At 47.1% G+C, this 24,960-nt stretch overlaps 4 protein-coding genes and 1 long non-coding RNA gene across 8 annotated transcripts; 3 read left to right on the top strand and 2 right to left on the bottom strand.

The window, feature by feature from the left end:
- The first annotated feature begins 594 nt into the window (after positions 1-594).
- Positions 595-4,611, top strand: LOC100831317 (54S ribosomal protein L24, mitochondrial). 2 transcript variants are annotated; one of them, XM_003562918.4, is made up of 3 exons: positions 595-914; positions 3,358-3,829; positions 4,364-4,611. In XM_003562918.4, exons 1-2 carry the CDS (start codon positions 715-717, stop codon positions 3,794-3,796), a joined length of 639 nt encoding a protein of 212 aa, XP_003562966.1. In that variant the 5' UTR covers positions 595-714; the 3' UTR covers positions 3,797-3,829; positions 4,364-4,611. The 2 variants fall into 2 exon arrangements, with proteins under 2 accessions (XP_003562966.1, XP_010237329.1); XM_010239027.3 differs by having other exon boundaries at positions 3,358-3,823.
- A 435-nt stretch (positions 4,612-5,046) lies between these two features.
- On the bottom strand, positions 5,047-12,728 carry LOC100831619 (beta-amylase). The gene is made up of 11 exons (XM_024457211.1): positions 12,570-12,728; positions 11,988-12,386; positions 11,681-11,845; positions 11,042-11,305; positions 10,597-10,806; positions 10,259-10,498; positions 10,025-10,161; positions 9,695-9,756; positions 5,825-6,406; positions 5,417-5,715; positions 5,047-5,292 (listed from the first exon to the last, which is right to left on the bottom strand). The coding sequence occupies exons 1-11, from the start codon at positions 12,618-12,620 to the stop codon at positions 5,194-5,196; spliced, it is 2,508 nt and encodes an 835-aa protein (XP_024312979.1). The 5' UTR covers positions 12,621-12,728; the 3' UTR covers positions 5,047-5,193.
- On the top strand, positions 7,922-9,999 carry LOC104584411. The gene is made up of 2 exons (XR_732121.2): positions 7,922-8,709; positions 9,092-9,999. It is a non-coding gene; the product is annotated as an uncharacterized LOC104584411 (long non-coding RNA).
- A 743-nt stretch (positions 12,729-13,471) lies between the features above and the next one.
- Positions 13,472-17,293, bottom strand: LOC100831927 (beta-amylase). 3 transcript variants are annotated; one of them, XM_024456890.1, is made up of 5 exons: positions 16,507-17,293; positions 16,028-16,426; positions 15,831-15,937; positions 14,916-15,635; positions 13,472-14,815 (listed from the first exon to the last, which is right to left on the bottom strand). In XM_024456890.1, the coding sequence occupies exons 1-5, from the start codon at positions 17,042-17,044 to the stop codon at positions 14,609-14,611; spliced, it is 1,971 nt and encodes a 656-aa protein (XP_024312658.1). In that variant the 5' UTR covers positions 17,045-17,293; the 3' UTR covers positions 13,472-14,608. The 3 variants fall into 3 exon arrangements, with proteins under 3 accessions (XP_024312658.1, XP_003562968.2, XP_024312659.1); XM_003562920.4 differs by having other exon boundaries at positions 15,773-15,937; positions 16,511-17,197; XM_024456891.1 differs by having other exon boundaries at positions 15,773-15,937; positions 16,507-16,637.
- Positions 17,294-18,675: 1,382 nt separating this feature from the next.
- On the top strand, positions 18,676-23,235 carry LOC100832530 (protein NRT1/ PTR FAMILY 8.5). Its single transcript, XM_003562922.4, has 5 exons — positions 18,676-20,687; positions 20,835-20,934; positions 21,086-21,303; positions 21,392-21,957; positions 22,056-23,235. The coding sequence occupies exons 1-5, from the start codon at positions 20,625-20,627 to the stop codon at positions 22,867-22,869; spliced, it is 1,761 nt and encodes a 586-aa protein (XP_003562970.1). The 5' UTR covers positions 18,676-20,624; the 3' UTR covers positions 22,870-23,235.
- Positions 23,236-24,960: the final 1,725 nt, after the last annotated feature.

Raw genomic sequence — 24,960 nt, forward strand, 5'->3', positions numbered from 1 at the left:
CGGACCATGGCCGGGGACATACCCCTTGCAAGACAAGCTAAAACTGCTTCTCCGTCGATGAATAAAAAAGAAAAAGATCAAAAACACAAAAAGACGTGCCATGAGAACCACTGACTCCACGGCATAGGTTGCAACGTCTATATCAGAACGATGAAGGAGCCAGGACACTAATCTTCTAGACGACGATGGCTCCATCGCCAAGACGCCACCAAGAAGAAGACACAAACCAAAGAAGGTAGCAAAACTAGATGTCATATGTTGATCCGTGGTTCCTTTCGTCTCTCACGGGCGATCTGGCATCGAGAGACGAGAGGAACCGTCGGAGATCGAAACTTCCTCGAAGACGGCGGTTAGGGTTTCCTCTGTTATTTCACGAAGCAGATCCGTTCGGTTGAATTTCAAGTTGGAACTGTTCCAAACACACCCCATGCAAGCATCCCATATTTTCATTTGAGAATATGTAGCCCATAACTTATTTTGTTGAGCGCAATGTAGCCCATAACTAGGGTCCCGAAGTTTTCCGGTCGCAGAAGTTTATGGGCCTCAACGTGGGCCATGCTCCTAAACTGGCAGCCCAAAACACCTCACCGTGACATCGCGCAACGATCTCACGGGGCAAACCAAGAAACCCCAACCCCACCGCGCACGCCGAAACCTCGCAGGCAATCCGGCCGCCGCCGCCGCCGTAGCACCAGCAACAGCAGCAGGAGGGAGATGTCGTTCCGGGCGCGGGAGATTTACAAGAAGGTGGTGCGCCGCGTGGGTGGGGAGGGGAAGCTGCCGGCGGAACTGATGGAGTCGGTGAAGAACATGATGCCCAACAGCAAGGTCGTCATGGGTCGGGCCAAGCGCGGCATCTTCGCCGGCCGCCACATCCAGTTCGGCAACAAGGTCTCCGAGGACGGCGGCAACAAGTAGGCAAATCTCACCCGCCTCTTCGCTCGCGCAATCTCTTTCGGGTTCCTTCTGATCTACGCGCATATATATTCGGAAGTGTAAATTGCAAGTGTAGGTTCTTGGAATGGGTAGAAATGACGCTTGATGTTTGACCTTATGTTGGGATTGATCGAATTCGACGCAAGATGTTGATAGGGGTAGGAAGAGAAGGGGAGTGGTAAGAGAGAGTGGGTCTGTGTTGCTCGCTCGCCCCTTCCTATCTGCCCTGTTTTGACCGTGGCGGAGTACTATTTTAGATTGTTCGCTTGTATACTTAGTTTGCTTCCCTAATCATCACAGACATGTGAATTGGATGGGTTTGGGATCAAACCAGGACTGCCTTTGACAGTTTTAGATGCATGTATTTGCTTGATGGTTGCAATGTATGAAGCTAGAAGATTTGCTCGGGTTATATGAAATGACACGTTGTGCTAAGTGCTAACCCTATAATTGTATAATTTCCAACCTTTTTTGGCTTCCGTGATTGATGTTTATTATGCACATTTCAAAGGATGCATGCCTGGACTTTGGTAATCGTTACTTGATTTTATCCACCCCCCACATCATTGGCACATATCGGCACAAAATGTTAGGTCATCAAAAGAGAGAAGGCGACCCCCTCTGAACTCCTTTGCAAGTGTTAATTCTTGGATATCCGGTCAAGCTTAGCATGATGTTTACTTGCTTCAGCCTTGATATGCCGCAATAGTCGATTATAATTTCATATTTGATGAAGCCACCAGTCACATCTAACTTGAGTGAAAGAGAGAAACCACAGAATCTTGCAAAAGCTCTTTATCCTTCCTGACGTTGCCACCAGACTTAGCAGTCAACGTCTTAAATAGTTAGTGTGGCCTCATGATTTGATTGTCCTTTATGATGCGAAGTCGCTATGTTAAAAACAAAAAACATAAATAACCATTTTGCTGGAAACAAAGCAATGGTAGAATGACCCAAGTCACTTGCAATTATTCTTGTGCAAATCCAGTAGTTGCTCGCAGACACCTGTTTGGGGTTTACTTGATTCAATCATTATGGGTACTAGCCACTCAGGTTGTTGATCAATCCAACCATTGAACCACTTTAATTTAGGATAACTCTGTGATCTCTATGCGTCGCTTGCGCAGTCTCCTTTGGGTTCCTTGTGATCTGTGCGCACAGATAGTCCAAAGTTTTATTACAAGGGCCAGTTCTTCAGTGAGTGCAAATGTTTATCTTATTTGGGAAATCTAGCTGGTTTCTGTGGAAATGTTCCTTTTATAACTCTATGCTAGGATTTATCGACCTGGATGCCAAGTCTCTGTAGAAGTTCACAAACTTCTGTCAATAATATAGGAAACATGCAGTTTTAGGTCCACATAATTGCTTGATGATTGGAATGAATCTAGAAGTTTTCTAGAGTTTTATAATATGAAATGACACATTGTGCTAACACTGGAGTATGTAATTACCTCTTTGTGGCTTCCATGATTGATGTTTTTATGCACATTTTGAATGGAGGCATCCTTGGCCTTTGGTTATGGTTACTTGATTCTGGTCATCCCTCCTCCACCTCAATGGGGCGTATCAGCATATGCAACCAGTTAGTTAATCAAAACATTGAAATGGAGCCCTTCTGTACTCCTTTGCCAGTGTTAATTCTCGGGATGCTGGTCAAGGTTAGCATGTTATTTAGTTTCAGACATGTCATGCTGCGCCAATCGATTCTAATTTCACATTCAATCAGGGTAAAATGAGTGACGGAGAAACTACATTATCTTGCAAACGCTCTTTCTCCTTAATGACTTTGCCAACTGGCCTACAGGCGGAAGTCACCATTTTAAACAGTCAGTGTCCTCGTGATTTGCGCAGTCCTTAATGACGCAAACCTAACATGTTAGAAATACCAATCACTGTTTTGTTGGAAAGAAAGAAGTGGTAGAAGGACCCCCAATCATTTGCGATTATTCTTGAGCAGATTCAGTAGTTGCTCACAGATACCTGTTTGGGGTTTACTTGATTCAATCATTATGTGAACTAGCTGCTCGGTTAATCAACCAAACCATGGAACACTTCAATTTAAGATATTTCTGTAACCTCTAAGCCGTGCAAAGCAGCCAACAATGTTTGATCATTCTTGTAACCTTTAGGCTTGCATCCTTTCATCTCTATAGCAACACAGTAATTTTAGGTGCTGCATCCTTGAATATCTATGTATGATGTTATATACTCTTTTGGATGTTTAATTACGCCTTCATACACCCAGAAACATCTTGGAAATTCAGACATTCAAGATATGCCCTGCTTATTATTTTGGCATGTGGCGCAACCCTTTCCTAAGAATTTTTTGTTTGCACTCTCCCTCTCTCTGTATTATACAAACCAAGCGGCTGTGGTTGTATTTTTGGTACCTGTTGTTTATGTAGTGTTTTGTTCGTTCAGGTCAAGACGGCATTGGAAGCCAAATGTTCAGGAGAAACGTCTTTTCAGCTATATTCATGACCGGCACATTAGAGTCAAGGTAACCACTCATGCACTGCGGTGCATTGACAAAGCTGGTGGGATCGATGAATACCTCCTGAAGACACCGTACAACAAAATGGATACTGAGATGGGGATAGCCTGGAAGGCTAAGATTGAGAAACTGTATTCAGAGCTAGCTGGAATGGAAGTTGGTTTCTTCCCTCCTGAGGAAGAGGCTAAAATTGAGCAGGGTTTTGAGGAGGTTCGATCTGCCAAGAGAGAGTTCCGTAGGGAATCAAGAAGGGTTTTGGCTTTGGCAAAGCAGAGTCAGCTAGAAGCAGGTAAAGCTGATAATGACGAAACAACTGAAGTCGCTGATACAAATGAAGAAGTGTCTGATGTTGCAGAGAAGTCTTAGCCTGGATCTGCATGCCCATCATGAGTGGTAAATGTAATTCCGTAACTTTTATGTCCTCTTCATTTGATTGTTAAATATCAAAGTTTTCTTGGAATATTGATAATGATTGACTTGCAAAGTTTTGCTTTGTTTACCCTGAAAGTTTGAAATGTATACTAGAAAACGGATGTGCTGGTATCTTGATATGATTTATGACTACGTCATTATTGGTCCGTATGAAACCTGTCAATATTAGTGCAGACTGCAGTACTATTTTGGACATCATCTGGGTGTAATGTTTCTTCTGTGACGTCAATAAACATAAGGGCAAATTTTTGTCTGGTTAACAATGGGTTCTGCTCAATATCATCTACTTTCGGGTGTTTTGTTCTTTCATATTTAATTATTTATATTGGGTAGCTGGATCTGATTACCTGATTCTTCGTAAGGAATAACTGGAAATGCATGCCACACTTGATTTTTGCATGTGCCTATGATTTAAACATTTGATTTCAGCCCCCTTGTATGCTTGCAGGGGCCCTTTTCTAGCCCAAAGTTATGTTATAACCGAATTACTTTTTTTTGCAGATAAAAAGCAGAAGAGAAACATTGATGTCCTTTAGCAAATAATGGAAGGTTTTTATTTCATATGAAGAGGGGAGAATGACTTGCGAGTTAACTGCCTCCTTCTGGGAACAGCAATGTATCTTAAGCCTAACTGCCTAAGTTTACCATATATCGGCAGCATCACGGTGTTGTAAGCTGTTGCAAATTTAGTGGAAATTTTGTACAACTGTTGAATACTCTAGTGTCAAAATTCAGGTAATTTTCTGCTATTAGCAACTGTCCTTGAACTGAAATGTTGAAATAATCTACTCCCTCCGATCCATATTAGTTGTCGAAATATTACATGTATCTAGACGCTTTTTAGACATAGATACATCCATATTTGGGCAAATTTGAGACAATTAATATGGATCTGAGGGAGTAGTATAACTGACAGGATAGACAGGCAATTAGCTAGAGGTGACATTTCCTAGTTGATTCCTGTTACACTCCCAATCTTTGTTACCGTTCTTGCTTCTTGATGTCGTGTGTACTCTCGATCAAGCTTGGTGGCAACTGAAGATTTGTGGGGTTGTTTGGTTGGACGCACTCTACGCTGCTGTTCTTGACCTACTTACCACCTTGTAATGAAAATCTAGGCTAACTGGCTGACTTTGTCAGTCTGTCTTGAAGTTGCTGCCAAGTGTCATTGCATCTGCTTAGAATTTTACTTTGTAAAAAACTCAAGACATAATCATACTTAAGTGCTTGCTGACATATTATCAACAAAGAAGTTACATCGCCGGTTCCATATGAACAAACACAAAAGGCCTGAAACTGAAAGCACACGGCCATTATGCGGATCCATGCATCTATCCTAGCTTGGCGAGGACATCGCTAAGAACGGTCTTGGTCTCGCCGTAGTACTTCTCGGCTTCGGCGGGGCTCTTGATCTTGGCTGCATGGTCAAGCTGCAAAAACGGAGGAAAATAATAATAATCTCACACAAGTCAGTCCTGAAATCCTCGTGAAAACGATCAGGTTTGCTGTAAAAACGGAGTGGATGTATGTGAATTGGCGAGATGTTTTACTTACCCCGTCGAGGGTGTCGAAGAGCTTCCCGGTGAGGTCCTTGAGGTCCTTCTTCTCCTCCTTGGTGGCCTTGGAGGAGATGACGGTCTTGAGGTCGTAGCGCAGGTAGGAGGCCCTGAGGCGGAGGTCGTTCATGACGTACGGCCATTGCTTCTTGTCGATGAGCGGCTTGAGGTTGAGGATGTCCTGGGCCGACTCCTTGGCCCGGGCCGCCGCCGCCGCCGGAGGCAGCGGCTGCAGGTAGAAGCGGTTCTTCAGGGGGAGCGCGAAGTCCCTCGCCTCGTCCGAGTTCTCCGTCCCGGCTGTACCACAACCCCAAATCATCCATCATTACACATCATTTTTCAATTGAAATTCTACAAAAAAAGGTAGTAATTCGTGCACGAGCAGTAGTTATCTGGAGGCACTCACGGAGTCCACCGGAGGGAAGCGGCGGCGGGCCAACCTTGATGGGGTTGACGGCCGCGAGCACCGCCTGTGCGAACGCGCCGCCGGCGACCCCGCTGGCCATGAGGCCAAGGACCGCGCGGCGGCCGGCGGTCTCGGCCTCCGCCGACGCCCTCACGGTGAGCTTGCTGGCGCCGCGCCGGCCGGCCGGGCCTGGAAGGCGCACGCCCTGCGCCGAGGTCAAGCCGGTCATGGACGCCATGGCCTGTGCCATCTCGAGCTTTGCGTTTTCTCTTGGGGATCGAGGAGGAGGTAACGATCGATCTCTCGCTCCACCAGTGGCGGCCAGCGTGCCGGAAATATACGAGGGAGCCTTCGCCGTCGCCAACCTTATCTGACTGGATAAGTTGGGGGCCAGTGCGGGGGCGCCATGTGGCATGGTGCATCGCCTGGCCTCCCCATTTGGATTGCGCTGTGGCCAATGGGCGGCTGCGGCTCCTGGCATGTGTGGTGAGCTCCTCGTCGGTGCTTGGGCTTCAGTTGGCCAGTGACATTTTCGTGTTTTGTCGGTTTGTTCGTTTTGGATAATTTTTCTTCCCAGGAGACACAATGGACAGCGCCATTAGTACGAATTTTTGTGGGGGAAATTCATATTTTCAGCCTGTTACGAGAATTGGCGGAATCACATAGAAACATTTGAAAGGAACATAAAAGTTATCAGAATATTCGAAAGCTCCGTATGGAAGCTCATCAACATGAGAGGGCATTTGAAGTTTAATCCCTCTTTGATTCACATGATTTCTAAAATGTGTAAATAGGAAAACGTAAGCATTGTATGTCATAGCATGTTGTTTCTCACATAATTAAAAAACACACAGAAATAAGAGCAAGACAAGTTATTTGATTACACTAAAAATACAGATAAAGTTTCAATAGGGATTAGGTCAATGCCATACTTGTTTAAGAAAACAAAGAAGATATTTCAAGAGGCTTGACTCAATGAGAATTTTCTTTCAGAATTGGTGCAAGTGAACCATACAACAGATTCCTATAGATTCTAATCCTACAAGTCATATAATCCACATATCGAGAGGTGTAAGAGCCGGTTCCTATCATAGAATCCGAAAATTTAGCTTGAATTTAATTGAGTATATGAACTCAATCGACATTCCGTGGAATCACTTCTGTACTCAAACCCCAATTTTGTTATAAAAGACACCATTCCTCTCTGGATTTGTCTCGATTTTTACGAATCCATGTCACTGACAAACATGCCTTTTGAATTCAAAATTTAAATTTAGCAAAAAAAAATGATTTTCGGAGGGCTACCAAACAAGCTGAACCGTGAGAAAGAGAGAAAAAAATACTCTCAGTTGATTAATCCCACAAAGTGAGAAAGAGGAATCATGCAATAGCCGCAGGATTAGATTGCAATGAACTCGCGTTCATTTTTCAGAAACACGGAGGCGGTGCCCTCTGTATCATTTGCACCCACGGTGCTAGCCACAAGTTTGCCTTTTTGTCTCATTCTTTCTCTCTCTCCACTTTAAATTAGAGAGGTTAAACAGTCTGACCACTGACAACCTTTTGCTCTTCTCTTTTTCTTTCTCTCTCCCATTTTAAGTATATTATGGTACATGACATATTTTTGAATTACATATTTATATTTAGTAAATTATGATATATGTATTGTACCTTAATAGTTTTTAAATATCTCCTGTACATGAATTTATGATACGGGTACATCGTATGGTACATCACATTACCTTAACAATTTGTGAGTACCTCGTGCACATGACGAGTACATGAAGGTATATGATGATTACGTGAAGGTACATCACAAATACAATTAACAAGTACCACATCAACGATAAATTACATCATGTACCGGGACAAAATTAGAACACAAACATTCATAAATAACTACTACCTCGTCATGTACCATGGGTACATGATGGTACTCAAATAAACATTTAAATAGGAAACCACAAAGATTCAAAAATCACATGGTACATGATGGTGCTCCAAAATCACATGATACATGATGGTACTTCAAAATCACAACACAAAATCATGGTACAAGATGGATCCAAAATAAAAATTCACATGGTACACCAAAAATCAAAATAAAAAATCACAGCAAAATCACCGGAACAGGAGCTCTCCGCGGAGAAGCCCAGGACAGAGCTCTCCGTGGTGGCGGGGACGGGAGCGGGGGCGGACACGGACGCGGGACGATGTCGTCGCCGGAGTTGAGGACGGCGGCGGCCAAACCCACTGCCAGCCAGGAAGAGATGAACAGGTTTCTGGAAAGAGGATCGATTGGAGGGACCGTACGGAGGAGAGAGGGAAGCTGGGACCGACTGCTAATTAGATGGGATGGGCAGAGAATTAAGGAAAAGAAAAGGAGAATTAAGGAAAGGGGAGGACAGGTGGTTGGTATATACGGTAGGTGCAAATGCCATGCAGCGTACCGGGAGGTTTGGCTGCCAGACTTGCCAAGATCGTGCCAAAAGGTTGCAACTGCGCGACCGCGGAAGCGCCCAAAATCAAACCCTCTCGCTCGCCAGTCGCCACCATCAATGGCGGTTCGCCGCGGCCGGCGGCGACCACGCCCTCCCTCCTCGACCCAACCGCTCCCTCCGCGGCACCCCGTTCGTTAAGCGCTTGCGCAAGGCCGACCCCTGCGTTCAGCAGACGAGCCTCTCTCCCTTACTGACGGCGGCCTCACATGCAGGGTCTTTCCGCAGCTCCACTCCCACGGGCCACGGGATCTGATGCGATGGCTGTGCGCGCGTTCCCGCGACCCGCGGCGCGGTTACGCTCTCCGGCAGGCACCCTTACCTGAGCCTCCCCGCCCGGCTGCCTCGCCCGACAACTTCATCCTCACTCCTCAGCGAGCGCCCTCTGTGAGCAAAATCCCTACTTCAGTTTAACCGCCATTGCCAGACGAATCTGTAGCAACTTGAGACCTAACAACAATTGAGTAATGTATTACGACAGTCAACTATGTTACCTGACGAGTGTGACGAAGTTACGTGTAATTTAGCAGCAGGTAGAAATTTGTAGTGTCGAAGTATGAGTTTTATACTTTTGTATTGGTTCCCTGTATTTGATTTGGTTAAACACTTAGTTCTATCCGCAGTAGTCCACTTACTAGTTGACCAATAATAGTCGAGTAGGAACTCCCGTTTTGTTAACTCCTTAGGAGGATTCAAAGAATTTCTAGGTTTGGTTTCCTCTTGGGGTCTCTGTATGTAACTAACAAGATGAAATCGTGTGTTACTGCAGAAGTGCAGAGGCGGACCTTTGAAAAGACTGAAAATTGTCTGCAGTGGAACTCCCGTTTTGTTAAAGTAGTTTTCGAGATTGCATGGCGTGGTTAACTCTATGATATTACAGGATATGTATGGAAGGTAAGACTCTTCTGTATTCCATAAGTTTCCGCTACTAGATACATTTCTTACAGCTGTAGTCTTTTAGGAGAGTGAGGTTCATCTTTGATGGGGCTTCTCATCACTGGTTTCTTATTTGAGAGCACAACTACATGAGAGACATGATAATCAACATACATGGTACACACCTTGGGCCACCATGCCTGGTGGTTGGTTCTGATGGGAAACAACCTAGTTTGTCAGTTACCTAAAAGGTTTCCATTGTGTACTATTAACTATTGTAATTATGAGCCATTAATTCTTACTTTGCACCAGAGAAATACGAAGAAAACAATCATAGTCCAAATCATTTTTCATTAGGACGCTCTTTGCTTCACCCCTCTGATTTTAGTCTGTCATTGCATCATCCAATCAAACTCTGTTTAGCTGGATAGTCATCTTGATTCCTTTCATTAATTATGACCAATTCACGATATCACTTTCTATTTTCATCGATCACCCAGTGGATCAAATCCAGTTCTAGCAGTAGCAGCAGAAGCCTGGGTAGCAGTTAAATTTATGCTGTTAAAAAGCCACACAATAAATAAACCATACACACAAACTGTTTTATTCGTTCACTCAAACACATACAGCGACATGGGGGCCAAGGTCACATGTATCACAGCATATCAGAGAGGCATCAAGCCTCATGATTTTATTATTGTCACACCATATGATTATAACCTCTTAACACATCAGTTTATTTATTCTCGGCCTACTTCCACACAGTAGCCTTATTTCTGTTTACCAGCACCTCTTGGCCCTTCTTGTACACTGCATGGGGAGATTTTAAACTGGCAGGTCGGTGTTCTCATCAAAGGGGAACGGGTCCAACTTTGGTTGCGCTGCTTGTAAGATCTTTTGAATTGGCATTTCTGGCGTTGATCTTTCCAGAGGTGCAATTGGATCAACACTTGGGTCATGATCCTGAAAATTAAGAATTAAAGATTATTATAATAGATAGGTGCAAATGATGCTTTTCTTTAGTTTTTGAGATGTCTTGATTTGCATGAGTGGCACTGACCTGGTTAGCATGCATTCTCTTGACAAAAGTTTGGAAAGTGACATAGTTCTGTCCCTGTAGCAGCTCATCTGATAACCGGAGGTAGGTGAATCCATGCAGCTTGTGCTCCGGAGGGCCACTCTTGTTGACACCTTTTGGTCTCGCATTTCTGAGTATAGTGTTGTACCCCGTTGCATCATATCGACCAAGCGCGTTTTCGCAGGCCACATCTAAGCCCTCTCTCCATCCAGCACTCAGCACCTGGGAATTTTGATAAGAAGTGATTCAGTGATTCCGTAAAAGAGAAGTGCAGAAGCCCTAGTCATAAATCACTGGGCAGTGGCTAATGGTGTAGTTACCTGTTGGACTAGTTCTTCTGGTGCACTCTTCGCCTCTGAGCTCTGCTCGGAGTCCCTCATCTCTGCACAAGTGAAGTTGAGGCTAGCATGATGCCTCTTGAGCATGCGTGCTATGGTTCTGTAGCCGTCTCTGTCATCTAAGTTGTAGTACCCGGCAGTGAGCTCGGCTGCATGGTTTGGAACCCTGTACCACCAGTGAATGCCAGATATCTGCAACCAAACATCGGATCATGTCTCATTTACGTTCGAGATTAAGTAATGGAGTTGCCTATACATCCTCGATCTGTCCTTTAACCTCAAGTCTAATGTTAATAGCAAACATTGTGCAATCCTTGTTGTTTATTTAGATTATCTTTCTGACCTTATCAAATGATCTACCATAATAAGCACAGATCTTGAGAAAGGTACTTACTTTTTTTTTGAAAAGTAAAAAGAAGGTACTTACTTTGATTGCCAGCTGCACTGTATATCCCACGAAGACCTTGTTTGCTTCATCCAGGATCTTGTCACCGTGCTTGATCAGTTTGTTGGAGTACCATGAGAGGAAAAAATCCCCCTTCTCGGTGACGTATGTTCCGTTGTCCTTGAAGAATTGGGTCTTCTCGGGAGTGTCATTGTACTCCCCAGCATCATCAGGCAATTCCCACTCAGGATGACCAGCCTTCGCTGCTGCTGCTTTGAAGTCTGCTACCAGGTACTTATCGTAGCACTGCAGATTATTTTTGTTATAGTATAATACCAGTCAGTTAGAACAGTTCACTGAAGTCCTTTTGTCTGGTAGTGGTGATATATTTTTTAACATTTTTTTATTTCATCTTGTGGTATTGTCTGTTTTTAGATGTACGTTTGATTCCATCTGCTTTTGCCGCTTAACCGTGTGACTGTGGTCTCACGTTTGCGTCTGGTACATTCCTCAAAAGAATAGTGTGGCCGTTTTATCCAAACGTCTCTTTTGATCAGAATCACTTTGACGTTAGCTGTTTCTTTTGTAAAGGAGCTTTCTCAATGGATATCGTCACTTGGACAAAAATTAAATTGACCTCGGTCAGGTTTTCTGTTAGTTAGTATGGCAGAAAGCACTCACGATGAATTCTCCGATGCCTGGAAACACCCATCCCTGGCTCTGGGGATAGGAGGGGTACCTCATCTCTCCAGCCGGGCCGAGCCCCACCTCAATGTCCACAATGACACCAGCATTCAAGAACTCTTTCATGTTCTCCCTGAAGCTCGCCATGTAATCAGTATACATCTATCACACCCACAAAGGAGAACCAAATTAAAGCTTCCCACCATGAGCGTACATTCGCATCAAAATCGCAACTATATATGCCGTTGCCCAGATTCATCTGACCAGACCACCGTATATATATATGCAAGTAGAGGTGGCTTACCTGAATTGCAGTTCTTCCGTGGAAGAGAGGCTGGTCGTCCACTCCAAGAGTGAGGTACTCGATGTTCCTCTTCCCGCTCCGGTTGGTGCAGAAAATGTCGGGATCGGTCGCGCCGATGTCCCGCACCCACTGTGGGATCGGGATGTTGACGACGTCGCCGACGTTGCCACCGCACTGGTGGAACGACATGATGGCCTGCAGCTTCAGCCCGGCCTCCTGCACCAGCTCGAACACCTGCTTGTAAGCGCTCCAGTCGTAGGCCTTGGGGCCCTTGCCCTCCACCAGGCCCCACCAGACGTCTATCATGACGCCATCGACGCCGGCTTCCGTCAGCTTCTTCAGCTGCGCCCTTAGCTTGTCGCCCTTCTCGAACTTGTTGTCTACGCTCACAACATCCAGCTGTTTTTTTTTTTCGCCGGGACAATCAAATCAGGGTTAGTACAGAATTCCGTCCATTCATGGCTCTAGTCGACTTGTCTATGATTTCACGCATGAACTAGAGTTTATACATATCGCTAATGTACTACAATATGCATTAGATCCTTGAAACGGTGTATCAGTGAATGGATGAGCTTAGCTTACAGGGAGCATGACGTTGACTTGGACATAGTTGGCTAGCAAGCTCCCCGCCATTGTGGCTTCTGGCTATGCAGTACTATGCTTTGGAAACACTGCGCTGAACTTGGTTTGATGGATGCTGCAGGGAGCCTAGGGGGTCTATTTATACTGCGAAAGGGTGGTGGGTGGCAGCTGAGAAAATATATTTTCCTCTCATTGAGTGACGTTTTTTTTTTGGGGGAAATGTATTGAGTGAAGGTTGGGTAACTCATACGTCCGTTTGGAGCGGCGATGTTTATCAAGTATACTAGAAAAAGGTTTCTGAAGTATATCCGTTCAGGTTATTTGAAGCCCCACTTCTGACACCATGTTCTTTGTGATCTAGAAACCCGTAGTGTTTCTAGAGAAAAGGCTTTTCAGTTCAGCTTTATTAGAAAGCCGAACAAGATTCAGCTGGGAGTTACAGCGTTACAGGATAGGATCACCACCAACGTAGCTAAAGTATCAAAAGGGATAACAGCACTCCAGCCAGATGTGCACACAAGCACTACTACCAACAAACTACAAACCTCAACATAACAGCATAGACTACACCAGTCCGGATTTGATTAACATTGGCAAGCCGGACCACATCTTGAATTTGCTTCATCATCGCCTCCATCGCCATGCGCCCTTTTTCATGAAGAGCTATCCAACGTGTAAGTAACGCCATGGCTTTGAACACAACCCATACCGCCAACCTCTTTAGGACGATAAAGGTCTTCCCACTTCACCGTATGATACCTCCTCTTATCTCCAATTCCTTCCCAAATTTTTTCGGCTGAATAGAGTCTAATTTCGCATGAATTCCCTCATTCAACTTATAGAACCCCATCATGTAAGTTGGAATATTGTCGAAGCAAGCATCACAAACGGGAGTAAAGTTCTCCAACAACAACTTCTTAGGGGCCACTGGAATGCCCAGATATTTCAATAGAAAGTGTCCAACTTCACAATTCAGCAAAGAAGCAATCCTATACTGCTCTTGTTCATCACACCCAACAACAAAGACCTCACTCTTTGTGTAGTTGATTTTAAGACCCAGCATCTCCTCAAAACAATAGAGAAGAAACTTCACCATCGCAATTTTTAAGGAACAAAACTGTATCATCCGCATACTGCAAGCGTAAAATTCCTCATGGGACAAGATGCGGCAACAAGCCTCCCATATGATTCTTATCCTTCGCAGATTGAAGCATGATGGCCAACGCTCACCAAATTAAAAAGCGGATCTCTCTGCCGCAAACCCCTAAGAGTCCTAAAATATTCAGAATATACAGAAACCCGTAGTTTACACGTACGAGTTTTTCACGTACCCATAAAATGTGTAATGCCGATGGGCTCGATGCACCGACCACCCATGCAGGGCCGGCCTACCCGGGCGCGGGGACGGATGATGATGATTTGACATGATGTGATATGAACATGGACGGATCATCGTCTCCCCGCCGCGAATTTTTTTTGCCACCGGTGGAACGGAACCATCGACGCCAACCGTCCAATTAAACAACGGTACCAGCGACCGGAATCGTGAAATCTCCCTGGCAAACCCGACCCAAATCCGTCGCACTACGGAACAAAAAATGTACTACGTAGGCAGGCACTGCCCAATCATGGAGCTAATCTATGAAGCACGTTCCCAAAATCGTCCGTGGTTCGGTGCGTGCTGCTTCGTCGATCTTATACGTACCACAAAAGCACATGAGCGCGACGCTTTATTAATTCTTGCGGGGTTCACTGTACCTGTCAGACTTAATTCACGGTCGATCCACTGATGGAGCCACTCATCAATGCACGTGCCTCTGAGCTGTAGCGTGGAGTCTCACACCACAATTTCTGTCCATCTGATCAGGTCCCCTACGTGGCGAATCCGTCCAAGAAAAGAAGTGGTAATTTTCGTGCTTGTTAAGAGTGATCTGCTGCTACCACTAGACTCGTGTATGTCGAAGATTTACTCATCTGTTGAGTTGTGTTATCGTGTAAAAACCGTAAGATGGGATTATGTATGAGGCCATAGGGGCTTTTCAACCGAATACCCATTCGACCTTCTCGAACACCCAGTCGATGAACTCCGCGAGGTCGCCGCCGACGGTCATGTCCGTCTCGGGGTCGAACGGGTACGGCGCCTCCGGCGAAGTCGCCTCCAGCAGCTTGTCCACGGGCATCGCCGGCCTCGACCGCTCCAGGGGCTTCAGCGGCCGGAGGTACCGGGCCGGATCAGGGCAGTAATCCTGAAATCAAACCAACAGCCCATTGCATATTGTCACAAGTATTGGGCCTAACAGAGCCCATGTTACGAAACCCAAAGGCGAATCTTATGTTGGGGTTTACCTGGTCGGCGTGCATTTTCCGGACGAAGGTTTTGAAGGCCCGGAACTTGTTCCCGGCCAGGAGCTGCTCCGTCAGCCGGAGGTACGTGACAGCAGCTAGCCGAGGCCGAGCGCCGCCGACGCCGTTGGGCCGCGCGTTCTTGAGCATCTGGTTGTAGGCCCGGCGGTCATACCTGGGCAGCGCGTTCTCACAGGCCACCTCGGTCCCCTCCCTCCACCCGGCGCTCAGCACTTGCTGGACGAGCTCCTCCGGCCCGCTAAGGGCCTCCTGGGCCTGCTCCGAGTTCCTCATCTCCGCGCAGGTGAAGTTGAGCACGGCGCCGTCGTGCCGCGCCAGCATGCGCGCCACCGGGCCGTAGCCGTCGCGGCCGCCCACGTTGTAGTACCCGGCGGTGAGCTCCGCCGCGTGGCTCGGGTGCCTGTACCACCAGTGGATCCCGGACACCTTTGCGGCGAGCTTGACGGTGCAGCCCAGGAAGGCTTTGTTGGCTTCGTCCATGATCCTGTCCCCGTGCTCGAGCAGCTTGTTGGAGTACCATGTCAAGAAGAACTTGCCCTTCTCGGTGAGGTACGTCGGGGTGTCGGGGCCGTCCGCCGTGAAGAAGGCCGTGTCGTCTGGCGTGTCGTTGTACTCTCCGGCGTCGTCCGGGAGCTCCCACTCCGGGTGCCCGGCCTCCGCCGCCGCCGCTCTGAAATTCTCCTCCAGGTACCTGTCGTAGCACTGCAGCATAGCAACGCCGTTTAGTTAACAATCTGAAGCAAGGCTCACCAAACAATTGCAGAGTACGTAGTGCTTCTTGTTGTTCTGAAAGTCTTGTCAGTTGGGCAGAGAGGGATATATATAACTAGGAGGCCTACTTGGAACTGTCCGATGCCGGGGAACGCCCACCCCTGGCTCTCGGGGTAGGATGGGTACCTCAGCTCGCCGGCAGGGCCAAGCCCGACCTCGATGTCCACGATCAGTCCAGACTCCAGGAAGTCCGCCATGTTCTCTCTGAAGCTCTTCATGAAATCGGCGTACAGCTGCAGTACACGTCGTCCGCGATCAAATTAACTGTCTTTGATGGTTATATCCTGCAATTTTCAACGGACAGAGCATCCGTGTATACATACCTGGATGGCAGTTCTGCCGTGGAACAGGGGACGGTCGTCGACGCCGATGGTGAGGTACTCCTGGTTCCTGGCCCCGCCGGGGCTCGTGTAGAACACGTCCGGGTCCGCCTCCCCGACTTCCCGGACCCACGCCGGGATCGGGATGTTGACGGCGTCGCCGACGTTGCCGCCGCAGGCGTGGAACGACATGATGACCTGCAGCTTGAGCCCTGCCTCCTGCGCCAGGCGGAACAGCTCCCTGTACGCGCGCCACTCGTACCGCGCCGGCCCGGCGCGCTCCACGATGCCCCACCACACGTCCGCCATCACGCCGTCCACGCCGGCCTCGCGCAGCCGCCGCAGCTGCGCCCGGAGCGCCCCCGCGCCCTCCACCTCGTTCTCCGCGGTGATCACTTCCAGCTGCGTTAATTACAACGTTGAATCGCCGACCGTAAGCCATAATAGTTGTCGAAACCACATGGGTTTGCTCTGTTTCTTACTTACGGGGAGCATGACGAAGACCGGGACGTAGCTGGCCAGCGTCTTGTCCTCGTCGGCGTCCGATGGCGGGGGCTGTGGTGCAGGAGAAGTCTGCGCGGTCTCGGCGGCGACAGCTCGGACGGAGGCGGCCGCCGCCCTCCCGGAATGGACGACGAGCCGCCCAGTGCTTGCCGGTGGAAGGGGCGCCGACGCCCTTCTACGGCAGCTTCCCCATGGCTGCACCTTGACCTGTGATGACGGTGAGGTCGCGAGCATGGTGTGTGTGTGTGTGTATGCATTTCTTGATTGCCTTCTCTTCGAGTGTCTGATGTACCACTGCGATTTTGCCTTGTTCGGTCGACGATATTTTGGCGTGTCTGTGCTGTGTATGTAAGTGGCCGGCCGGTCGCCGTTGCCATGGGATCCGCGTGACACACGAATCTGCTCCCTTTCTTCGCGATGTGTAGCCATGGGAGGAGGAGCCTGCCCGGACCTTCCTGCGGGTGTCCATCTGAAGGTGTGGTTTGCGTGAGCCGTGTGTTTTCTGCGGGTGTGCATCGCTCGTTTTTGTCCGTAGCTTTTCCTGTTTTCGTCGTGAACGTTTGGTGTTGGAGAGAGGCTTGAGGTTGTTTGTATCTTTGGAGCTAGCTCTAGCAAGGTTGCAGATTCTTAGGGCCTCCGCAATGTGCGGCAAATTGGGATGTCAAATTGTCAATCTAGACTTTGATACCGGTGTACACACTGTAGAGGTGGTGCCAAATCAGAAAAAAATGGGTACGAGCACCTTCCGGCTTCGATGCTGTCAACCCCGGGAATACCAGAGTATCCCGCCCGGGAGTGTGGCTCGCAGGAACTATCCAAAGACTTGGCACATCTCCGAAAAGAGTTCGACTGGGGCTCCGCGAAGGCGTCTGCCACCACCCGCGGGAAGGAATGTGTCTGCCGTGGCATCAGCTAGTCACGAGCGAACTCTTTGGCGTCCCGTCGATTGGTAGTTTCGCGTCCATGGACTCCGACGAAGTCAACAGGGCCTGCGAACCGTGGGCATGACGATCCTCACGCATGGCTAGAGGCTGGATGCAGCGAGCTCATCCCTTACTTTTGATCAGGTAAAGTCCTTTGTGCAGAGTTTCACCTCACCGGACTCGACAAGTCCTGAAGACCCCCCGCGCCACGGACGTGGCGCAGTACGCATGTACATAACCACACAGCACACAGGGCAGCCGACCAGCTTCAGATTCATGTTGCAGTGCGGAAATCCCCTTGCAGTAAAACCCTAGCCGCCACTGTGGTGACCCCTTACCACTGTAAAAGAAGGGCCATGGCTTCCATAGCAAGGATCGGATCATACTGCGGCCAATTGAGCCGCCCTCCAAGGTTGAGAGCTCACCCTTGTAATCAAGAAACAACCACCATTTCAACAAAGCAGGACCTAAGTTTTACACCTCCAGGTAAGCTGGACATGGGTAAATATCCCCGTGTCTTGAGATTGAAGAAGAGGCTTGTGTCACTCTCGCATTCCAACACCAAACCACAAAGATTGGTTTTTGTTTGAGGGAAAAGAAATAGTAGATCAATTGATCTACTGTAACAGAGAATATGTACAATGATTATCTAAAGTTTCTAAGCCAGTCAATCATGTCCGGAATAGATTTTCTCTTAGCACGACGGAAAACAAGATTCATTTCATCTCTGAAGATGGTGTCCTGACTCCCGGTATCAGTGTGCAAAATTGTGTCGTGCTACATTTTTTTGTGATGAGTCGAGAGAGTTACATAATGTTTTTATTTTGAGTTGGGTCCTACTCCGCCGGTAAAACTGCGGACATTGGAGACCAACATTGCTTTTGCTAAACTTTAGCTATTTTCTCCGACACATATTACTTGTCTGAAATTTGTCAAATATGAATATATCTATGTTTAAGATGGATAGTAGGGAGTAGTTGATTTTTTTTTCAGCGTCAGTCGCTTTGATTTTGGCGCACGAATTCTTTACTCCACGTCGGGCTGCTGCGTGTCCCGGCTCTCCGCGTCCGGCTGTTGCCCTTGGGCTGCTGTTGGTCTTTTTCGTTTTCGGCTGGACTGGATATTTAGGCCGAGCCCGTGCCGGGGCTGAGTTCTCTGAGTTGTCCCCCTTTTATTTCATTTAGCAGTGTTCTTTTCTTTTTTTACGAGGAATTTAACAGTGTTCTTCGGAGAGCTCTAGAGAGAAGAGGGGGAGAAGAGAAGAAAGGGACAGCTTCGAGGGAATTCGGCAATGCTGCGGCGGTTGTTGGGAAACGGGATGCTGCAACAGGAAGCGGCCTCGTCTAGCTCGGTATGGATTTTGCTCTTCAAATCCCACGCTCGTTCATGCTAAAATGTCCCCGTGTGTTTTGTTTTACTGTCTTTTTCTAGACCACCGTGTGATGAATTCAGCTTTGTCATTGGATTTTTTTTCTGTAGCACAAAGTGGTGTTGGTAAGCATTTAATTTGATGGCAAATGACTGATAGAGATTTCTCGCAAAAAAAAAAGACTGATAGAGATGCACAAAGAGAGAGCAGTAGTATAAGATTTACTTATGTCGGCAACTATTGAGATTTTTCTTTTTCTTTCGAGTCTCTGTCTGAACCGATATTTCTATTCTAAGCATTTGTTTCTGAGTTTATGTCCATGTATTTTTGCCAATTGGTTAGTGCTTCTATGCACTCCGTACGTGTATTTAACACCTAGTTTGGTTTACTAATAGAAACCAAAATTTGATGCTGCGGCTATTTGGGCACTTAACGGAGGAATGTGCGTGTAAGAGAAAATAGATAGTTCTGAATACCGTGAGTCATCCATTTCTCTACTCCCTCCGTCTCATATTAAGTGATTCAAAATTGTTCAAATATGAATGTATCTATACCTAAAAAAGTCTAACGTCTAGATACATGTAAGAAATCACTTAATATGAGACGGAGTGAGTATGTAATAGTGACCACGTTCTTTATGTTATTCATTTTGTTCGCAGAGTTGAGGGCTGTGAAAATAGATTCTTAACTGGTTTGCCAACATTGTCTATTGTTTGTAGAAGGCAAATTTCTATTGTATTAAAATTCACATTTCTTAGCATTTAATTAATTACCTTTATTCATCTATGCATTAATTGTAAGATATTACACTAAGAGATGATTTGGTGTACAACATGTTTTGTTGTCTTTTCTAAATGAGGTGAAACGCACAAGAGAATACAGTCTTATCAACCATTGTATATGTACTTATGTGTTTCATGTCATTTAAAAAATATAACAAAATATGTTGTACAATAGCTTATCTTTTAGTGTCATGTCTTACCATTAATGCTTACATGAATAAAATTAACTAAATAAATATGCTAAGAAAATGTAAAATCTAGAGTACAATGAAAACTTGCTTTATCCTTCTTGTGAAAATCATCTCTTAATTAAGAAAAGACTCGTGCCTTTTGTTCAGTTCTCTCACTTACACGCCAGATTTTATCCTACGTGATATTGTTAAGAAAAAGCTGATGTCACCCCATTGTACTTGTCCTTATTCGATTTGTAACTTCACGTCACATAATTACATACTCTCTCCGTCACACAATTCTTGTCTCAAATTTGCCCAAATATGAATATATCTATTCCTAAAAGGCGTCTAGATACATGTAATATTTTAACAAGTATGAAATGGAAGGAGTATTGGTAAGTTATGATTGGTCAAATCTTTTCTTAACGAAATTAAATACGTCAATCTTTATAAGAAATGAGAAGAGAATGATGATAAAAGATGTATCCTGCCCAACTGGGCGAGAAACTATGCTAGGAGTGTACCGAAGCGCACACAAAGAAATCTCAGAAGGAATAGGAAGCAGTTTATTGGAACGCAAAAAAAAAAATCAGTTTATTGGTACACTGACCAATACGTAGGCCGTGACGTGGTGAAGCTACGTCAGGAAAGCACATCCGGCAACAGTCAGTCATCCTCACGGTCCCGAAAGTTTTCAATGTTTATTATTTGCAGAGCAGCAGGACAAGACAATCATGCACTAGTCTAGTGATCTTCACCGGATGCACTAGCACGCTGCAGTAGAATAAGAGATTTAGAGCGAGAGTGAAGGCCGGCACAACCTGCGTCCTGGACTCCTGGTGCTCCGCCATGGCTTCAAGCGGCGAGCAGCGAGAACACACGGTGGCGCTGCTCGACAGCCCTGCAGCAGAGGTCTGCCTCTCTCCTGTTGATTTATTCAGCGAGGATATATGCTCTTTGATTTCTTCTCTAGTCACTCGGCTACTCGCTTTTCTCCGGCATATAGAGGACAAATGGATGTTTAGCTTCTAAATTTGGCTGGGGATTTCCTTGCGGCAGGTAGAAGGAGAATACACCATTGACCAATCGCTCGACTTCGATGGGAACCCCGCGCTGAAGCATCATACAGGCGGATGGCGCGCGTGCCGCTCGGTTCTCGGTAATCCTCCTCCTCTGATTGATATCTGCCGAAGATCTGTTGCTAGTTTGCCTGCAATGGGTAGTAATATTCGGTGTTCCTTCCTGGTTCTTATTCTGTCCGGCCGCCGGCTGCTTGTTGTTGGATGGCACTACCACTGTACACACGGCAGCCACGGAGTTCTGCTACTGCCTGGCGTACAGCGGGGTCTCGCAGAACCTCGTCACCTACCTGACCACCGTTCTGCGGGAGAGCAATGTCGCCGCCGCGAAGAACGTGTCCACCTGGCAGGCCACCTGCTTCCTCACACCGATCGCCGGCGCCGTCGTGGCCGACTCCTATTGGGGAAGGTACCGCACCATGGTGGTCTCCTGCTCCATGGGCGTCGCGGTCAGTTCCCTCGCTACTCTGCACTTCCATTAATCACTGGATTTTGCTTTGCCCCGACCCATTCGATGATCTCTGTTTTATTTTGCAGGGCTTGGTCGTGATAGCGCTCTCGGCGAACCTGCCGCTGCTCACCAAGAACGCCGAGCTGTTCACAGGCTTCCCTACCCTGGTCTCAAACCTGGCGTCAGCTCAGGAGTCGGTCCTGTTCCTCGGCCTCTACATGACGGCCTTCGGGCTAGGCGGCCTGCGTCCATGCCTCATGTCCTTCGGCGCCGACCAGTTCGACCACAACGACCCGCCGGAGCGCGCCAGCAAAGGCTCCTTCTTCAACTGGTACGTCTTCACCATGAGCTGCGCGTCGGTGGTGTCCAGCACCTGCGTCGTGTGGGCGCAGGATCACTTCGGCTGGCCGCTGGGCCTGGCGATCCCCGCGGCGGTGCTGGCCGTCGGGCTGGCCTGTCTGGTGTCGGCGTCACGGAGGTACAGGTTCCAGCGAACCCAAGGCAGCCCCCTCACCAGAGTCTGCCAGGTCCTTGTCGCGGCTGTCTGCAAGTTCAACGCTCAGCAGCCGGCCGATCGCTCTCTCCTCTACGAGCTTCCGGAAGACGGCTCCATGAAAGGGATCCAGCGGATAGAGCACACCAATGACCTCCAGTTTGTTGTTCCTTCCTACCAACTCACTGCGATTATCAATTCCATCTAGTCCAAGTTCTTGAGATACACATTGCGCGCTTATACTCGATCCATATCAGGTTCTTTGACAAGGCTGCCATTGTGCTCGCTTCTGAGGCGGCAGAGGAGGAGGCAACCTTGCCGCCGGCGCGCAACCCGTGGAGACTATGCATCGTGACGCAGGTGGAGGAGCTTAAGATTCTCGTGAGGATGGTCCCGGTGTGGGCGAGCATCGTCTTCTACTACGCCGTCTCGGCGCAGGTCTCGTCGACGTTCGTCGAGCAGGGCATGGCGATGGACACCAATGTCGGCCCCGTCCGCGTCCCCCCGGCTTCGATGTCCGCCTTCGACCTGCTCACCGTCGTCGTCCTGGTCCCGCTCTACGACCGACTGCTGGTCCCGGCTGCCAGGCGGCTCACGGGCAGGGCAAAGGGCATCTCGGACCTGCAGAGGATCGGCGCCGGCCTCGCCATGCCAGCGCTCGCCATGGCCGCCGCCGCGCTCGTCGAGACGGAGCGCCTCCGCCGCGCGCCCTCGGGGCCGGCGATGAGCGTGCTGTGGCAGGCGCCGCAGTACGTGCTGATGGGCGTGGGCGACGTGCTCGCCACCGTCGGGCAGCTCGACTTCTTCTACAGCCAGGCGCCGGCATCGATGAAGACCGTGTGCACGGCGCTCGGATTCCTCGTGATGGCGGCCGGGAGCTACCTGAGCTCCTTCCTCCTCGCGGCTGTCGAATGGGCGACGGCGGCCGGTGGCCGGCCTGGGTGGATCCCGGACGATCTTGACCAGGGGCACCTGGATCGCTTCTTCTGGATGATGTCTGGGCTGGCTTGCCTGAATCTAGTTGCGTTTGGGAGCTGCGCCGTGCGGTACAACTCTAGAAAAGCTTCCTGAGCTTCACACTTTCACGGTGGACAGTGATTCCTTCCTTGAAGTGTGAAGGCCGAGATCTACATATCATTCACCGAGTGTGATGACTTATTGCTGAGATTGGATCGAGTTCTTCTTTTTTCTGTTTGACACATTGGATCAAGTAAATCTCCAGTGGCGGAGGTCCCCGTAGGGCAAGGTGGGGGCCGCAGACTTGCATTTGGATTGTGAGAGCACAAGCCTCCGAGCGAGGAGCTGCCCACCTCCAGCTTCTTGGAGGAGAAGTCGCCACCTAAATTTAATTAGGCTATCAAATTAGTTTGGACTAAACTATTTTGGATGTTTAACTAAATCTGAGATACGGCTTCTCCAGGAAGCTACGTGAGAGCAGTTTTTAGGAGAAACCGGTTCTAAAATCCGAAAAAAACGCACCCCTATTCCACCATATCTTATTCTCGCCCTTTTTTTTTAACTTTTGCGAAAAGCATCTTCTCACCCTTAGGCTGACATGCATACGTAATAACCAACATGTGTATATGCCATCTCTATCGATAGGTCATGTAACTACTGACCACATGTCTGGCCGTGAGTTGAATTATACTCCTTCCAACTCACATTAAACTCAAAATTGCCCAAATATGAATGTATCTGTACCCAGAAAACGTCTAGATACATGTAATATTTCATCACCTAATATGGGACGGAGGGAGTAGAATGTTTGTTTGTCGATAAAAATACTATCCGCCAGCGAAAAAACTCGTTTTGTTATATTTAAGTTGACTGATTTTAGTTAGAGATAAGTTGATTCCTCAACCATGTATATGATTTGTGTTTTAAGATACGAAATGGATGCTGAAAAAAAAAGATAACGAAACCTACGTACTAATCCAACGGATCTGATTCGTCAATTTAGATTTAATCATTTTCTTAAAAATAAGACAACTTAGATATAGCCACACACAAAAAAAGTTAGCTGAATCAGCTCAATCGATGGCATATGTCCATGGACAAAACTATCTAGTCACAAACACATAGCCGTACAAGGCCAGTTTTACCAATAGACTATGTGGCACCTAAGATAGGACGTGGCAGTGTTATATGAAAAAAAAAGTTGTCGTGGAGGGACAACGCTTGAATTAGAAGGTGTTAATGGACGATAATGTAAGCATCGATGTAAAAATTAGTTGCAAATTGGAGGTGTACGACGACTTTATAAAAAAGTGTCATCATACGCTCAACAATATTTTTTTTTGTAAAATACACATAATCGGGACTTCGTTAAATAGGTTCGACTCTCTTGTGGAGTGCAAACCTACCTACTCCTATGTTAGGAGAAGCGGCTTTTCAAAAAAAAAATGTTAGGAGAAGCGGTGACTGTCGTGCTTGGGGAGTTTGGTCGGTTCGTCACACTGACTTCGTAACTCTACATACTTGGGTCACTCGGTCGGTTCATCCCTTGTCTCCTTCCCTTGAGTTCATTCTTTTTTTCAAGTGATAAATGAAATGAGATACAAGTCCGAACCATAGGTACCTTGAGGGATGAGAAATGTTAGGATAAAAGTGCAAGTTAGAAACTAGAGTAGGATCATCCTATTCTTCTTATCATGCTCTAGCGCTTTAAGTCCATTTCTTCCGCGCGTGCATCCTTTTGTGCCATTTTAGCTCTTATTGGCTTATTATCTTACTCTAGGTGGCTTGGCTAATCCTCGTTGGCACCTTGACCAGACAATTTTTTTATTGCCCTTGTCTTGTGCCATGTAGGATTACCGGTCTAGCCCATATAAGAAAACTATTATTCCCCATCATATTTAAACTACTCAAGTATTGGTAGAGGCACACTTTATCTCCAATCTCCTTTTCAGGATATTTAACATCTTTAGAGTAACAAAACCATATCAAATATTAGTAAAATAAAAATAGATTTTTTTCTGAAGTTGATACAAATGAAAAAGGGGAAATAAGAAATTATAAAATATTAAATATGATAAGTATTTTTGAAAATAGATCCTCACTAATCGTAAATCCTCTAACAAAATTAGAAAAAAACACTAAAAAACTCTTTAAAATTCTGGAAATTTGTCAAATTTTGTGTCAAACAGGCTAAGCTAACCTTGA

This window comes from Brachypodium distachyon, chromosome 1 (genome assembly GCF_000005505.3).
Source record: "Brachypodium distachyon strain Bd21 chromosome 1, Brachypodium_distachyon_v3.0, whole genome shotgun sequence".
In the NCBI taxonomy this organism is placed as follows: domain Eukaryota; kingdom Viridiplantae; phylum Streptophyta; class Magnoliopsida; order Poales; family Poaceae; genus Brachypodium; species Brachypodium distachyon.